Source organism: Camelus bactrianus, chromosome 4, assembly GCF_048773025.1.
Source record: "Camelus bactrianus isolate YW-2024 breed Bactrian camel chromosome 4, ASM4877302v1, whole genome shotgun sequence".
Lineage (NCBI taxonomy): Eukaryota > Metazoa > Chordata > Mammalia > Artiodactyla > Camelidae > Camelus > Camelus bactrianus.
Genome location: NC_133542.1, coordinates 65405185 through 65422774, shown reverse-complemented (window position 1 = coordinate 65422774; position 17590 = coordinate 65405185). Strand labels below are relative to the sequence as shown.

Here is a 17590-nt window from a genome sequence, read left to right as displayed (position 1 = left end):
TACCAAAGCTTTATATGCAGCCCTGCTCTCTAAGGACAATTTAAGGGCTGTTTGAGGACATTTTGGCTTCATATGATTTGTAGTTTTGTTAACCTTAAACCTCCAATTTAGAACCTAATCTCTGCTTTAAAACTTAATTACCAAATAAGATGCCCTCCACTTACTCATCAATATTTTTTAATCAATTAAGCAAGGAGATGTTAGTGACAGTGTGATGACTTTAAGCAGATTTGGGGTCAAATTTTAGCTCTCTGATTTCCTAGCTAGGTGGTTTTGTACTAAAATCAGTACGAGATTTAGTTAATTCCTGAACCTCAGTCCCTTCATCTGCACAATAGGGACAGTATTCCTATCCTTCTGATTAGTACGGGAACTAAAGGAATTAATTAAATGTGAAGTTCCTGGTCCATAGTAGGCCCGTACAATGTTAACTTTCTTTTTCTTTAACATAATTTCTACTCCAGCTCCAAACTCCATCCTGAAGCAAAGGTTGTGTTTTTGTAACTATCATTGCTGCTGCTGTTTATTTTTAGATTTTATCCAAGGGCAAAATCGTTCACTTTGGCACAAGGGAGAAACTTTCAGATGCAGCTTATCAAAGTGTAAACATTCCAGTGACACAAAACATGGTTCCTTCAGCCCGTCTTCTGGTGTATTACATCGTTACAGGAGAGCAGACTGCAGAATTAGTGTCCGACTCAGTCTGGTTAACTATTGAAGAAAAGTGTGGCAACCAGCTCCAGGTGATCCACATATCATAAGTCTAAGTCACAATCAAATTTTCTTCTGAATTGGGGGGGGAGGTGCTGTAAACACAGCTATCTGTGAAGTTTTGGGTCATATAAATGACTTTTTTTTTTTTTCAAATGATCTTTTAGGTCCATCTGTCTCCAAGTACAGAGGCATATTCTCCTGGTGACCGTGTAACTCTTAATATGGCAACTGAGTCGGCCTCCTGGGTGGCTTTAACGGCAGTGGATAGTGCTATATACGGAGTGCAAAAGACAGTCAAGAAGCCCCTGGAAAGAGTTAAGTAGTGCACGGCCTTGGTTACTGGGATTGCCCTATGCAGTGCTTCACAAAGTGCGGCCACTAGGGTAGGTTGTGGGAAAAGAATTTAGGGAAAACTAGACCTGCTTTTCTATAATCTAGTTGAAACAGTTCTTAGGAAGACAAGCCGTCTTCACATTAGTCTCTAAAGCCCAAGTCTATCCTTTTTTGCTTTTCCAAGTACGGAGTTAAGCACTTTAGAAACATACGACCATGACAGTAATTACATTCATGGGGCCAAAGTGCCGCTGATTGGGAGGATTTGGAGATTTGGGAGCAGGGGGCTTTATAGTAGCAGCACCAGGGAAGAATGGATAGGCAATCTCGGGGGGGGGGGTTGTTGGTTTGTTTGTGTTTGTTTTTGTTTTGGGGAGTTTGGTTTTCTTTTTTAACTTTCATTAAAATCTGTGGCTGAGAAGAATGTGAAAATGATTCACTTCCCCTAAGTTCCCATTTATCTTGGCTATGCTCTGCTACTATTTTCTAGGCTTGAATTTCTTTGAAGAAGGAAGAAAGAATTGAGAAACTATTTAGTTAAAAACATTCAGAAAGGAAAAAACATCTAGGATCAAAATTAAAACTGGAAAAAGCCCCCCCCAGAAAAGTTATCTTTTAGAGAACTTAGAGCCTAGAGCCTTCTTCCCAAAATACAAGAGATTGTGCTCTTTTTTTTTTTTTTACCAACTTAGAAATGAGCTTGTTTGTTAATTCACTCGTTCATATATTCACCCACTTCTTTTTTGGACATTATGTTGATTGCAGTATGCTTTCTATGCATAAAACAGCATAGGTCAATTTCTAAGAATCATGAAAGTTTAAGACTTAGTTCTCGATTTAATTTTGAAGAGGTAAGCATTTTTAAGTACAAAAGGACAAACTAAAGGAATGAAGTTGGGAAATTTGGTCTTTGGCCATTCAATAAATGAGTGGCCTGTGCGTTTCACAGATTTGTTATAACCATGTAACAACTCGTATCTTTAATTTTTCAGAGAAATGATTTCTACATCTAAATTGGCTCAACCTATTCAGATTTTCACCTTTAGTTAATTCCTAAGAATTATTAGATTAACTAACTACCTTTGGACAGGTATTTCAAACTTTAGAGAAGAGTGACCTAGGCTGCGGGGCAGGTGGTGGCCGCACAAATGCAGAGGTGTTCTACCTGGCTGGACTCACTTTCCTCACCAATGCAAATGCAGATGATGCCCAAGAAAATGGTAAAACACTCAGCAGTTTTTGTTTATTCTTGAAATTGATTACTCAAATTTACATTGATCATCTGTCTCCCAGACCTCATTTTTGTCCCTCCTCCATAATATTCTCTATGCTGATCTTAGAATGACATGAGTAGGTAACCTCCCAGTATAAAAGGTTTCACTGGCCTTCAAAATAGAAGACAAATTCTTTATGGTAATACTCAAGGCCTTCCATGATCTCCTCTGCACCTCTTTCCAACTGTGTCTCATTCCACTCTACATGACCTTACGTTTAAGCTAACAGAACCAAGTGTAGTCATTGGGTGGCACTGGGTCATTTTTCATCTTTGGGCTTTTCGTTATCAGGATTGCTTTCTCTTTTAGTAGCCTGGAGAAGCTAGTGGACGAATCATCTCCTCTTAAGAGGCCTCCTTTGATAGGGAGAATACTGGAGGGACTAGATAAATCTTTATAAGTAATATAATCACAGTACTTCATTGCACATTCTTACACTTTGTTGCACATCTTGTCTTAGACACTCCATTGTGGGCTTGTTAAGGGCAAGGACCCCATCTTAATCATCTTCTTTCCATGGTTTAAAAATTGTTCATAATTATACTTGATACTATTATTTGTAACAATATAGCACAAAAAATAATTAAAATAGCATACTAACAAAAACTTTGCTCACTTAGGCTTAGATATTTCTCTTTAATCAGTGGATCAAAAAGGTTGCAGACTCAAAGCCAAATTCAGTTCAAGCAAGTCAAACTATATTGCAGTAGATTGTGAGCTCCTCTAAGATAAAACAAGTCATATTGAGATGTGTAGTGCAGATTACCTCATCGAAAGCAGTCAGTATTGAATGAATAAATGATTTGTGAATGTTTTAAAGACTTAAATAATTTCATGAAATTTTCCTTTTTTTTTTTTTTTGAAATTTTATCTCCTTTTTCCCCTTCCGTCTTCTTTATCTTTTTAAAAACAGATGAACCCTGTAAAGAAATTCTCAGGCCAAAAAGAATGTTGCAAAAGAAGATAGAGGAAGAAGGTACTGTAAAAGTTTCATGTGGTTGTCAAAAAGTTATGATCATATCATTCAAAAGCTGGAGAAAATGAAACATTATCTAATTTCTCATAATTCAAATAGAATGGGTGAAAAGAAAGATGTGTACAGATGTCTGGCTCACTTCCCTGAGAAAGATTAATCCAAGTAAATCTAATAGTTCATTTGCCATAAATTTAATCTGAGGAAAATAAATCTTTATTATTTCTATCTCTAAAATATAAAAGATTAACTTTCATTTGTCACAAATATTTCCTGTCTACAAACTTCATCTAGTAATTAAAATCATATTCTTCCATTTTATTCTAACAAAATCCGTGATTTAATTAACTTTGAGGTACACCTAGAAATCTATCTCTTCTCTTGCATACGTTTAACAGGTAAGTGTATTTTGGATTATTTTTGGAGAAATAAGCCCAATAGAAATTATTTTTAAATAATTAAATGGAGATAATGATCATTGACAATGTTACAACAGAAAGAACATTGAACCTGAAGTCAGTGACCTGAGTTCAGTAATAAGGATGTTTATAGTAATATAATAATACTTTGCATTTGTACATAAGTCATTTTAATTATAGGATATTTAGCTTGAAGAACATACTTGCCTAGTGGTGATAACTCTCTTCAAATATTTGAAGGCTTCTCAGATAGTTAACTTATTTTACTCATAGGATGCTGAACCCAAGGTACCAGTTTCAAAAGTTAGTATTTAGCTTAGTTACAGGAAGCCCTTCACCGTTTTGTGTGAATCAGAATGAACTACCTTATGAGGCCACATTCTCCCCATTCCTAGGGTAGTTCCAAAGGAGGGCCGGTCAGTCAACTAGCCGTGGCTGTTGTGAAGAGGGGGTTCTGTGGCAGCAGAAAGCAAGTATCCCTCAAGAGCCCTTCTGAGACTGAGATGTTATGACTATGCATAATCAAGCACACTTGTATCATTGCCATTTCAGCTGCCAAGTACAAACATGTGATGGTGAAGAAATGTTGTTATGATGGAGCCCACCGTAATGATGATGAAAGCTGTGAGCAGAGAGCTTCCCGGATTACGATAGGCCCAAGGTGCATCAAAGCTTTCAAGGACTGTTGTGCCATTGCACAACAACACCGTTTCAATGAATCTTATAAGAATATGCAGTTGGGAAGACTACGTAAGTTAGACATTTTCTATCGGAGAATATGAGGAATTTGGTGTAATTTTATGCTGCCAAGAAAGGCGGTTTTCATGCTCTACTTAAAATGGAAAGTAGAAAAGATAACTTGTAAATGCTTTTAAGAAAAAAAATTGTTATCATTTTGGGGAATCAAAAGACAGAGCAGAGTGCACTAGTCCATAGTCAAGACCCAGGGCAAGTTTGAATCTGACTCATTCTACAAACGTGAATGATTATTTATCCTTTCTGAGCCTCAGCCTCCTCATTTTTAAATTAAGAAGCTTGGGCCAGATGACCTCCAAGATGCTTTTGAGTTCTAAAATTCTATGGTTCTGTGACATTACAACCGTTAAAAATTCTGTTTATATCTATACTGACCAAATATATAGCAAAAGATTTCTAAATGTGGCTTAAGTTTAGGTGTGCCTATATAAAAGTTGAAATCTTATTTCAGTTTCAACTACAATATTTGTTTTCAGAACTTATAGAATTCTCATTAATATGTTTTCAGAACTTCTAGGACTTTCAATTCAATTAGGTGTAATCAAAACAAACAAAAGCAGAATGATAGAGCTTGTTTCATAATCTGGTTGTTTTGCTTTAGAGTATGTCTTTTTTGTGTGTATTTTTAAATTTCACATTCTTTTTTTATTGAAGTATAGTCAGTTTACAGTGTTGTATCAATTTCTGGTGCACAGCATAATGTTTCAGTCATACATATACATACATATATTTGTTTTCATATTCTTTTTCATTATAAGTTACCACAAGATATTGAATATAGTTCCCTGTGCTAGACGGTATAAACTTGTTGTTTATCTATTTTATATATAGTAGTATTTGCAAATCTCCAACTCCCAATTTATCCCTTCCCATCCTTTTTACCCCCTGGTAACCATATGTTTGTTTTCTGTGAGTCTGTTTCTGTTTTGTAAATAAGTTCATTTGTGTCTTTTTTTTTATATTCCACATATAAGCAATACCATATGGTATTTTTCTTTCTCTTTCTATCTTACTTCACTTAGAATGATGATCTCCAGGTCCATCCATGTTGCTGCAAATGGCATTATTTTATTCTTTTTTATGGCTGAGTAGTATTCCATTGTGTATAAATACCACATCTCCTTTATCCAGTCATCTTAACAGTATGTCTTAAATGCCATCATTCTGAGTGATATATTTCTGCAGAAATAAATTCTTATTGCCATTTACTAAAATCAGATTATTAGATTATATTTAGGTTATTTTCAGATTTTTTGCTTATTGCAGGAAGTATTTTTTCATGAACAATCTAGTATATATCCACTTTTTATTGTACAATTTTTCAACTCTAATCATCTGGTTTGGCATCAGCTACATGAAATTCAGCCTCTGCAGCTCTCTCCTCTCTGGTTCTCTGCCCCTGTTCGAGACAGCTTGGTCTCCCAAAACTCTCATGTGTGGCACTGCAGTTCTGCCAGGGTCTGCATGGGTTCCTCTGTTTGCCCTGAAGCCTGTAATCTGCCTTCAGACAGTAAACATGGACAACTTCAGGGTTCACCTAATCTTTCCCCCTTCTCTGAGGGATCATTGTCCTGGGTCACTTAAGCTGTAATATCTAAAAACTATCGTCTCTGGTTCTAGATTTTTAAGGCAAAGGGTAGCTCCAGTCCCTGTGAGTGCACCTTAGACAGAAGCAGACATTCTTTCCATTTTTATAAAGGAAATATAAATAAATTCCTGAGGTAAGGCAGAGAATCATATAAACCTCCCTATTTTATAATAGAAAAACAATTATTGCAGTTTTTAAAATATAAATGACTTATAGACTGATCAGTATTGTGTTTAATTTCCAGAGCACTAAACATTTAGCAATTTAAGAAATAAATTGTTGAAGATACTTTTATGCTTTATGCATTTTGTCAGTGCTGTTAGTGGAGAATTCCTAAGGCCTTTATAGTTATATTTTGAGATCACTGTACAAAATGTTTCATTGACCTTTCATTAAATACATGTTATTGATGAATGTCCATATTTTAAAATTCAGCTCAGTAAAGTTTATGTTGTTTTTCCATAATCAAATATACTTTTTTTCCCAGAGATAAAGGCCCTTTTAGCAGTAACCAAACCAGAAATAAGGAGCTATTTTCCAGAAAGCTGGTTGTGGGAAGTTCATCATGTCTCCAAAAGGTATTATATTTCTTTGACATTCCTCTGAAAAATGTGGGAAAATGCAAATATTATGACCAAAAATCTGGAAACTACCCATTTCCCAAAAGTTTATTTAAGAGTTAAGATGATACTACTATGGGGTCAAATTCTGTTTTCTTTTTCTTTTAATGTGTGATTTGATTTGTTCTAATAATTGGTTCCAGGTCATGATTAACACTTGGGGAAGAAGGGTACTATTTCATTTAATTTCACTCCATTTCAGTAAGCCTTTACTGAATACAATGTATGCTATACACTGTATTACGCAGCCATTTTCATCCTGAAAATCTGTACTACAAAGCAAACGTGGATTAATGAGGAGAAAGGTTCTTTTCTCGTTAAAGTCCTTTATTCAACACATGTTTATGGAATGCCTACTCTGTACCAGGCACGAAAACAGTGATGAAAACTGCCCCGTCCCTGAGTGTCACCCATCCTCAGGTCAGGGGCTCAAAGCATGGGCTTTCCAAGGAGCAGTCAAGGCAGGGAGTTCAGGGTCTGGAATCAGTCTTCTAATGGGTCTCCTGGTCTCCACCCTTGTCCCCTATAATTCCTACCCCACACTGCTGACATTGCCCCTCAGCTAACACTTCCCCTTGTAAACCTTTCCACCACTGTCCCCCACCCTACCAGTGACTGGATGAATCACCCCTCCCAAGGAACTCTGTTGCATGTATCACACAGTGTAATAATGGCCTGTTTACATTCCACATCAAAATGTAAATACCTCCAGGGCAAGGACTAGATTCAGATTAGTTTTATATCCAGGACCTGGCATGGGGGCTGGCTTGTAGAGACACTAAAATAAATGTTTGGAATCAATGCACACTGCCTCTGAACTTTTTAAAAGCTTTATTGGTAGAGTTATTACAGTGAATTGCAATTTATATACTTAACGATTTCTTCCACTACGCTGCAAACTGCTGGAGAGCAGGACTGTATCTAAGAGTGCTGTATACTCAGTATTTAGTGCCGTACTTGACACGAAGTTGGTGGACAATAGCTGTTTGTTGAATGAAATAAATATATAAGCTTGATCTTAATCAGAAATGTTTAGTTATGTCAACTTTGTTATGAGCAGTGTTAAGATGCACTATTTTGCTTCCCTGTTTTACGACATCCTACACAATAAACATATTTTTTCCTTTGATTTATATGCTTTGAATTTGCAGTGTTTCAAAGGCATCCTTCTGAATCTGAATTTTCATCATATAAGTGAAATATCTAAAAGCATAAAATGAGGAGAGTTACTAAATACATTTTTCTTGCTTGATTTTTCCTTAATACCTATTGTGATTTTGTGTCATTGCGATTTTTTTCTTTCTTCTAAGGTAGTATGAAGCAAAAATTCTGTTAATGAATGCTGTCAAGTTGGGTTAATCAATCCTCCACTGTAATTTGAGTATCATCATTTTAAATTTCAGAAACCAGTTGCAGTTTGTGCTACCTGATTCTCTAACTACCTGGGAAATTCAAGGTGTTGGCATTTCAAATAGTGGTAAGCAAGTTGAAGTTATATATATACTCACATAAGGAGTGATTTCATTAGCAAAACGTAGGTTTTTTTGTTATTGTCTATTTTAGTTTACCCAAGAGTTAAGTGGTGTCATTTATTAAAATATTATTTTTAATGCATTATGAAAAGACTTGGATATGCCCACATCTTTGATCACATTCATTTCTTCTTTTGCTCTCTATTAGCCATCATTTTATAAATGCTGATATGAAGCCCCCATTTTCCTTTGCTTTTGCTCAGTGACTAGAAGATTGAGTAGAGTTAGAGACAAATATATGATTTCTCCTCTGGACTAATGCCTTTTTGTGGTGGTTTAGTGCAGATACTTTATAAATAACTTCAGTCCTGGCTTGTTTGTCTGTTTGCTATTTTTTGTTCCTGTAAATCCTGATTTCCAGAGTCAAATTTTAAAACCCATTAAATGGAACCAATAATGAATATCTAAAAAAGAGATTTGGTGCTTTAGTCAATAAACATTCTCACGCCCTAAATAAAATTAAATATTTGTTGGACAAATGAAGTTTTCTGTTAATACCAATAATTATTGAATGAAGATCAATGGTAAAAGAGTAGATCTTAAAAGTTCTCATCACAAGAGAAAATTTTGTAGTATGTGTGATGGTGGATGTTAACTAGACTTATTGTGGTGATCATTAAGTTGTCCGCTTGAAACTAATACAATGTTATACATCAGGTATATCTCAATTTAAAAAAAAATCAGTGAGTAGAAAATTCAAGGACATGAGGTGATAAGGCATGAGAAAAGCATGACCTAACGTTCCTTTTTCCCTGAAGCAAAACAAATCTGAGACATTTTAGTACTAATAAGTCATTATAAGAATTCCCTAATATGCTTCTACTTTGCGCTGAAGGTATATGTGTTGCTGATACTCTCAAGGCAAAGGTGTTCAAAGATGTCTTCCTGGAAATGAATATACCGTATTCTGTTGTACGAGGGGAACAGATCCAGTTGAAAGGAACTGTTTACAACTATAGAACGTCTGGGATGGTGGTAAGTAGGTATTTATGATATGTTCAAATAAATGGAAAAAAGGAAGAATTCTATGATTTTCTGAGAATTCTATGAATGGAATTATCACATACATAAAAAATAAAAACCCCACACTCAGTGAAGGGATACAAAACTGAAGAAGAGTTAAGATAACTATTCATACAAAAAGTCCTTAAGGTAATCAATGTGCTGTGGAGCTCAGAGAGAGATGAGTTCTCATTTGGTTTATTCAGCACCCTGGACTTTGAGTTCCTTGATCTCCTTACATCGAACAGCACTTTCCTTTCCTCCATTTTAGCCATTTATACTCATTTTCACTTTGCAGACCTTGTCATCCCCTCCAAAAATCTTATTTCAAGCATCTCACCAACTGACCATAACCTTCTACCCAAGTCCTTCTGACTTGTTACTTTGTAGCTACAGTTCTACAAGCATCATTGAATCTTCCAACCCATTAACTCCCCTACCTTTTTTATTATCCACTAGCCCTCTCATGCTTATGTCTTTATTGTTCAGGTTAGAATTCATAAGCCATCATTATATGATTGCCCTGATCCTAATCATGTCAAATCCCTTGATCCCCTTTTGCTCTGGTGTTTACACCATGAAAAATTCCAACCATGGTCAGACCCACTATTTGTCTTCTTTTTGCCAACACACTTCTAAAGAGAATTATAATCAGGCTGACTTAAAAATCACAAGCACAAAACTTTATATTGGAACTCAATGCAGTCCAAAAATCTGACTATATTTTTTTAAATCTCTAATTTCATTCTTAGACATGAGTGTTTTAGTGGTCTCCAAACATTTTGCTTACATGTCCCTAAATTTTTTTGGAAAAACTAAGTACCCTATTGGCACATTTTAAATTTGGCATCTAAAATTTTTCATCATAAAGTTAAAAGAGTATATATGCAAATCTATAACTTTGGGAATATTAAGTATTGATATTTTTAAAATAAAGCTTTCATATCAAAATTTTAAAGGTATACAGCACAATCTAAATAACATAGCAATCCATTTAAAAATACCCAAATAAACTCTTAACAGCAGACTATATATATCATTCTTTTTTATCTGTGAACTCATATTTCATTCCATTCTCCTAGTGTCATAGGTATTTTATGCTTGAATATTTTCTGTTGATCATGCTATCATACTTTGATGTAGACAAAAATATGTACATACTTTGAAATTGAATTATTTTTAAATTTTATGATTATAAGACTGTGTCAAATAATTGCTTGCTGATTTAGTTTAAAATGTATTCAGGCATTGTCCTGATTTGTAAACCTATGTAAGGGAAACTGACCTGCCTACAATATTGAATCTTTTACATTCCTTCATCCTTTTGCTTTATGTACTAGATCAGGGTCAGCAGTGTATGAGCCTTGGGCTGAAACTGGCCTGCTCCTTCTTTTTTTATAGCCTATAATCTAAGAATGTTTTTCACATTTCTATAAGTGTAGGGGCGGGGAGAAGAAGAAGAATGTTTTATGGCATGTGAGAATTGTATGAAATTCAAATTTCAGTGCCCATAAAGTTTACAGTCACACTCATTTGTGTAGGTATTATCCATAGCAGAGTTGAGTGGTTGTGATGTAGACCACGTGTAATGCTTTCATTGCATTGCACTACTGCTTGGAGAACCACAAATTGCAATGACACAATTATAACTAGACAGTGATGTGTCACACATCTCATGGTACTGCCATATTTTGTCTTAATTTTTAAATTATCAGTGCATTATTCATCATACCAAAAAACAAGAACATCTGTAATATCTCGGTTAATTATCTATTAATTACCTTTCCTGTTGAGTATAGACCACACTTTACTATTCCTTCACACCTAGTAACTTTGCATTGACCCTTGGACTTTCTTAATGAAATGTTATAGATTCCCTTATGATCCTCTGAATAGCTGACATCTTGGTTTGTGTGTTTTAGCAGGTGATTGGCTGAATCAGTCTCAAACTGAAATCTCAGTTCCATTCTTTTAGTCTTCGCTGGGATGCTTGGAATCTGTGCTGTGCATAGTTCAAGGGTCAGCCAGGTTTAAGCAAAGTTTATACACTGAACTCGGAGCTTCTTCACTTTTCCATTGTGGCGGCTGCTCCACACTCTGTCCCCTGGTTTTTCAAGCCAGTAAGATGGCAGGTTGTACCAGAGCTTTAGCTAATCCTCAGGGAACTAACAGTGACTGCCCACAGGTTAAAACAGGCAGGACCCTTGCCCAGTGTCCTTCCCTTCTTCTGAGTGTCACCTTCTCTTCCACCCTCTAGTGCATTCAGGTAGTTTTTTTTTTTTTTTAATGCATATTTTGTCTTGAGTTTATAGTCATTATTTGCAGAAGTGTTATCCAGTTGGAGCTACTTGGCTATTTCTGAAAGCAGAACGACTGCCAAAGTTTTTTGGTTTTTGTTTTTTTGATATCAGTTTCAAAGTTCATTTCTAATATCAATTTACTAAGGGTTTTATAGTGAATATAAGTTGAATTTTATCCAATGACTCTTCTATATCTCCCCTTCCCCAGCCAACTCCTGGGGGAATCATAGGCTTCAGGTGACCCAATAGGTTTCTTTAACTCCTGCCCACCCTGGTTGTTGTGTTTCCTAAGAAGATAGTTAAGAGCAAAAAGGAATTTGCCATTTTTGAGAAATTCCTCAAAATTAGTCATTGAATGTTGGCACTCTTTCTTGTTTACTTGCTTGATTTATTCTGGATCTCACAGATTTATTCTTTTGGGTGTAGTTCTGTCAGTTCACTAGATTTTGAAGAGCAGATAAAAAATATTCACTACTTGAGCCAGAAGTCAGTAGGTACCATTATTATCCCCATTACAAAGATGAAGAAATGGAGGGGTCAAAGAGGTCATGCAGTCTGCTCTGGTCACACAGTAAGTGGCAGAGCCAAGATTTGAAACTTGGTCTTTCCAGAGCCAGAGCTTGTCTGTAAAACAAGGGTACAAATAAGAAATTAATAAGAGACAAGATTGGAAAAGTTAATCAGGCACATAGTAGTTAGCTGGGCGGGGCCTTGAACGTGGAGATGGAGTTTCAGTCTTTCAAAAACCGTCTGTTGAATACCAAAGGCTGACCTATACGTCACAAAGATGAATAAGACACACAGAGTGCCTGAATCTGGGGCTCCCATGTCTAAAACACAAAAAAGAGACGGTGTAACAAACGCTATCACAACAACATGATCAAAGAACTTCAATAGTGTTGCACCTGATTTAGTGGGTAACAGTCTAAAGAAGGTTAGATGTTTCTGAGTCAGCGCTGAGCTTTCTAGACATCCTACCACAGTGCTAAGCTCTATGGCAACTTGCGTGTGTGTTTTAGAAAATCTGAAATGAGCTTTCTCCTTGGCCTTAGAATCTAAGGGATTATTTAACAAGTACCAGGAGAGAATTTGTGTCCAGACAAATAGAGTCAGGGCATGCTATCTTATCATAATGTGTTTTGATGTAATTGTTCACTGGTGATATTTCAGTTCTGTGTTAAAATGTCTCCCGTGGAGGGAATCTGTTCGTCGGGAAGCCCAGGCATTGACCCTCAGGGGAAAAGTTCCTCCAAATGTGTGCCCCAGAGAATAGAGGGCTCCTCAAGCCACGCGGTGACCTTCAGCGTCCTTCCTCTGGAAATTGGCCTCCACAACATCAACTTTTCACTGGAGACTTCGTTTGGAAACGAAATCTTAGTGAAAACATTAAGAGTGGTGGTAAGAAAAACATGCTTTTTTCTGATTGTTTCAAAAACACATTTTTCTTTCTGGAAAAAAAAGTTATTGTCAACTCGTGCTTAACAGATTCAGAAAGAGAGACAGAGAGAAAGTGATAACACAGATGTAACAAAATGTGAACCTTTGGGGGAATCTGGGTAGAGGTTATCTCGGGTATTTTTGGACTATTCTTATAACTTTTCTTTAAGTCTGAAATTATGTTTTTAAAATTTCAATAAAACAGTGATACTTGCTTACTGTAGAAAATATGAAATACAAATGTGTTGAAATCTGTACCAGACATTATGCTAAGTCACGGAGCTACAACAATAAATAAGACACCAACCTATACATTTGTAGTTCAGAATTTACAGTCTAGAAAATTTTCCATTTTGTAAATGAGTTAACAGGCCGAAAAAAGAAAGAAAACGATCATTTCTTAAGTACTGTTTACCCACGCAGTCTGTTGAGTGTTTTCATGTTATCTTATTGAGATTCTTGCCAAGATTCTTAATGACAGAACTGGGCCTTCCTAGGTCTTCATTCTCTGAGTTTGTTTGCAGCCATGAAATTCACTTCAGTGAACATGTATGGACTTATTTTGTGCAAGCCACGTTCTGTGCATCTTTGCACAGTGGTTCCATGCCCAGACTCTGGAGTCACACTGACTGAGTTTGCATCCTGGCTCCACCACTTCCTAGCAGTGTGACATCGGATAAGTTTCTTTTTTATTTTTCATTGAAGTATTTGGATACATCTCTCGATCTCTCTGGGTGCCAGTTTCCTCGTAATGATGAATCAGAGTAATAATAGCACCTATTTCATGGAGTGTTCTTGAGGTTAAATGAGCTAATACATACAAAGCACTTTGATCAATTCCTTAGCTTATAATAACTTCTATTTAAGCTCTGATTATCATGTAAATAGCGAGAAAAATCTTATTCCTGCATGTATGCATGTAAGTATTTTAACATACTTTGCCTTCTCCAGGAAAAAAAAAAAAAGATTTTTTAATTGGAAAAGTAGTCAAGTTGATCCAAGCATTCAGGTCATATAAATTTAATTATGTTCTTAACTGAATGTCTTTTGCCTTTATTTTAGCCAGAGGGTGTCAAAAGGGAAAGTTTTGCTGGTATTACTCTGGACCCAAGGGGTATATACGGTAGGCAAAATGATTTTGTATTTTATATCTTGTCTTTTCCTCTAGAGAGGTATGTAACCTGAAACACTATTTTTCAAAATGTTAATTGTCTACAATCAGAGATATCTACTTAGTTCACTACCATTCTTGATAGCACATGTTTTATTATAATCTGGATGGATTTAGAACAAAGAAAAATAATCCCATTAGCTTTAAATGCAAAGAATTGAAATAGTAATAATTGTATGACTTCCCTTATATATTAGTCATTTTCTATCCATCACAATAATAACTTGCAATATTTTCTTATAGAACCATCAATCCAAAGAACACCTTAAAAAGTCATTTCCATGCTTATTTAACATGCATTATTTGAAAACACAAAAATGCTGATTAATTACTTTAAAAAGCCATTTCTCATTGTACTTACTTCCTTGCTTTGCCTTCAATTGAGATACTCTGAATCTTCTCAATGTTAGAATTTTGCAAACATTTGAGTACTTAATCAACGACTAAATACATATGTACTTATGAAATTTAGAATATGCTCAGTCAATTTTGTTTTGCAAAAATAGACTTCTGTAGTTCTTATTAAATGGTTGAAATTTACCTTCGTGTTGCATTGCATCGCATCGTTTTTCTTTTCTTTCAGTGATACAGCAACTTTCCTTACTAATCAAGACCATTAGACTCTGCCATTTCCTCTGGGAAAGCAAAGAATTAAGACATTTACATTTCAAATCAGCTGAGTCTCATACACTGAATAAGGATGACTTCAACAGATTAACAAAAAGAAAAATCCATCCTATGTACATATATCCACATGCAAACTTTTTTCTCTAATTTTGTCTTCACTCAGACCTCCTCCAAGGCTGTGAAGAATCTATGGGGAGGGAGATTACAAGTTCTGAGCTTTTGGCCTCATGCAGTTACATCACACCTCAAGTCACTGCATCCTTTGTCTTTTCTGCCTCTTCACCCTTATGCCTCCTATTCTAACATTATTGCAGACAGCTTTCCAAAAGGCCCTGTCTTACCCGTCCTACGTGTGAACATCAGGGCCACCAGATGGCAATTATCCTTTATCTGGGAATACATCTCTCCATTAAAAATCTTGGTTAAAAAAAATCTCTATGCCTCTTTCCAGTCTTGTCATACGACTTTTTCCACTTACCATTTTAGATAACTTAGACTCAGGCAGCTTTGTTACTTTCCAGAGTGCTAACTAGGGTAAAGATGACAACCAATTCTGTCCAGTTTATTTGAGATTTTATTAAATACTTCCAATACATGTATATTGGAATTGCTATACCAGTATGATACTTCATGGAGCTTTTTTTTTTTAAAGGCTAAGATGTATTTGGAAAAGTAAACAGGCAATAATGTTAGAGGAAATCTGAGAAAAATATCAGTGAGGGAGAAGGAGGTTTTGGAACAAATTGTAAAGTAATAGTAATTAAAATTGTGTGACATCATGGGGAGGGCTTAGCTCAAGTGGTAGAGAGCATGCTTAGCACGCACAAGGTCCTGGGTTCAATTCCCAGTACCTCCCCTAAAAATAAACCTAATTACCTCCTCCCAGCCCTAACTCCCCCCAAATTAAATAATAAATAAATAAATAAATTTTAAAATTGTGTGACATCAGCTTAAAAAGAGACTAAATACAGAAACTCAATACTCAAGACGACCCCTCGCCTTTGGTTCCTACTTCCTCTCCCTAACAAGCTCTCTCCTGCAATTCTTTTCATATCTCAGATGCAGAGAGTTCAGTTCCTCACCCCTCTCACTTCTGGCACACCCTCATCCCTGGTCAGGGCAGGCCCCTCTCATGTTTTATTTGCTTGGTAATATGCTTGGTAAATGTCTTTGTGTAGGGAGGTAAGGTTGTATATGTGTATGTCTTTATTTATTTATTTATTTATTTATTTATTTATTTTTAGCTTTTTAAATTAAGGCAGAGTTGATGTACGCTATTTTTAAATTAAAGCATAGTTGATGTACAAGGTACAGGTGTACAGTATAGTGATTCACAATTTTAAAGGTTATACTCCATTTAAATTATTATGAAATATTGCCTATATTCACTTTGTTGTGGTGTATGTCTTTTTAAGATGTAAAACGAATTGTGCTATAGATCCTGTTCTATTTCTTAAGTCTTTCTCTGCTCTTAATTCACAAAGATATTGTTGTGTACTTTATCCTATTGGTTTTACAGATTTAAGTTATAAATGTTTTCATCTCTCTGGCATCTACTTTTACGTGTAATGTCTTGATGGACCTTTTATTAGGATCTCTGACGAGGAGTAAAATTAACTTCCCTTAGTTTTAGCTTTCTCTTCTGTACATTTTCCATCTGGTAGAAAAGTTGCTAACAAGAAATGAAATAGTCTAGGGCAAGTATCAATGGAAACAAGGGTAGAGGATCAAATTTAGATAATCTCAAACAACCTACTGTCCTACGTACCATATAATGAGCAAAGACTGTTTGCCAGTCTCTTTGTCTATATTGTTTTTACTGTCACAAAAACCCTTTGAGGAAAATATTCTTACCTTTATTTAACTGACGAGCAAACCAAGGCTTAGAAAGACAAAGTGTCTTGCCCAGTGACACATCTAAAGTGAGCTCTTTCTGAACTCAGTGCTCTTTCAGCCACACTTAAATGCTCTTAAAAGTCTTTACTGGGTTTAATTTTAACATCATATCCTCAGCATTTGTTAAAGGTTAATGAAGAAAGAAGTTACCTGGGAAACATTCCTATTTCTTCTGCAAAGCCATGTGGTTTGCCATAAAATGCAAAATGTCACTTTTTTTTTTTTAACATCTGCCATGTACCAGGGACTGTGTGGGACTATAGCAGTCTAAAAGAGATGGTTCCTGCCCTCAAAGAGCTTTCTTAGCAGGGCAGTAGGAGGGGGAGTCTGTCTGTGGTGACGCCGTGGGGTCTGCAGTAAAACTTCCTGAGTTCAGATGCAGCTTCACCTGCACTAGCTCTGTGGCCTTGAGCAATTTGCTTTCTAAGCCTCAGTTTCCTCATCTAGAAAATTAAAGTAATAATAATAGACCTAGCACACAGGGTTGTTTGTGAGGATCCAGTGTGACAATGCATTTAAAGAACTTAGCAGAGTGCTTGGTAGTCTACCAGGAGAATGATAAATGTTATCACTTTTATGAAATAAATCAATGGTTACAGTAGAAAATGCTCTGATACAGGCATGCTTAAACTCTGTTATTGTGCAGAGAGGGGAAAGTGTCTCATTTAGACAGACAGGAGAAGGTGGAAAGAATTTCAGGGCATGTTTCCCAGTGGAGCTAATCTTCACATTTCTTTGACTAAGGAATTACATGTTAGTTATTTTTAGGTTTCAGTTTCAAGAACAATTGTCTCTCTTTGGACAAAATGGCATGTTGCCTTTTACTGGTGAATAAGATTTTTATAACCTATTTGTTTCCTATCTTTTAATGACCGGGGGGCTTACAGTCAAATTTAATGCTTTATTTAAAGAGATTATATAAGCCTAGAGTTTGATAAAAATCTTTGA

At 35.8% G+C, this 17590-nt stretch overlaps 1 protein-coding gene and 1 long non-coding RNA gene across 3 annotated transcripts in view; one reads left to right on the top strand and one right to left on the bottom strand.

The window, feature by feature from the left end:
* Positions 1-17590, top strand: part of C5 (complement C5) — a 75586-nt gene that overhangs the window by 27930 nt on the left and 30066 nt on the right. For both annotated transcript variants that reach the window (XM_074362130.1, XM_074362129.1), the window contains exons 13-22: positions 534-743; positions 879-1028; positions 2138-2267; positions 3235-3297; positions 4266-4463; positions 6545-6635; positions 8081-8154; positions 9045-9184; positions 12682-12909; positions 14011-14071. In XM_074362130.1, the coding sequence (XP_074218231.1) occupies positions 534-743; positions 879-1028; positions 2138-2267; positions 3235-3297; positions 4266-4463; positions 6545-6635; positions 8081-8154; positions 9045-9184; positions 12682-12909; positions 14011-14071 (1345 nt within the window). The remainder of the gene's footprint in view (positions 1-533; positions 744-878; positions 1029-2137; positions 2268-3234; positions 3298-4265; positions 4464-6544; positions 6636-8080; positions 8155-9044; positions 9185-12681; positions 12910-14010; positions 14072-17590) is intronic.
* Positions 9195-16680, bottom strand: LOC141577486 (uncharacterized). Its single transcript, XR_012506532.1, has 3 exons — positions 16601-16680; positions 14661-14754; positions 9195-12135 (listed from the first exon to the last, which is right to left on the bottom strand). It is a non-coding gene; the product is annotated as an uncharacterized LOC141577486 (long non-coding RNA).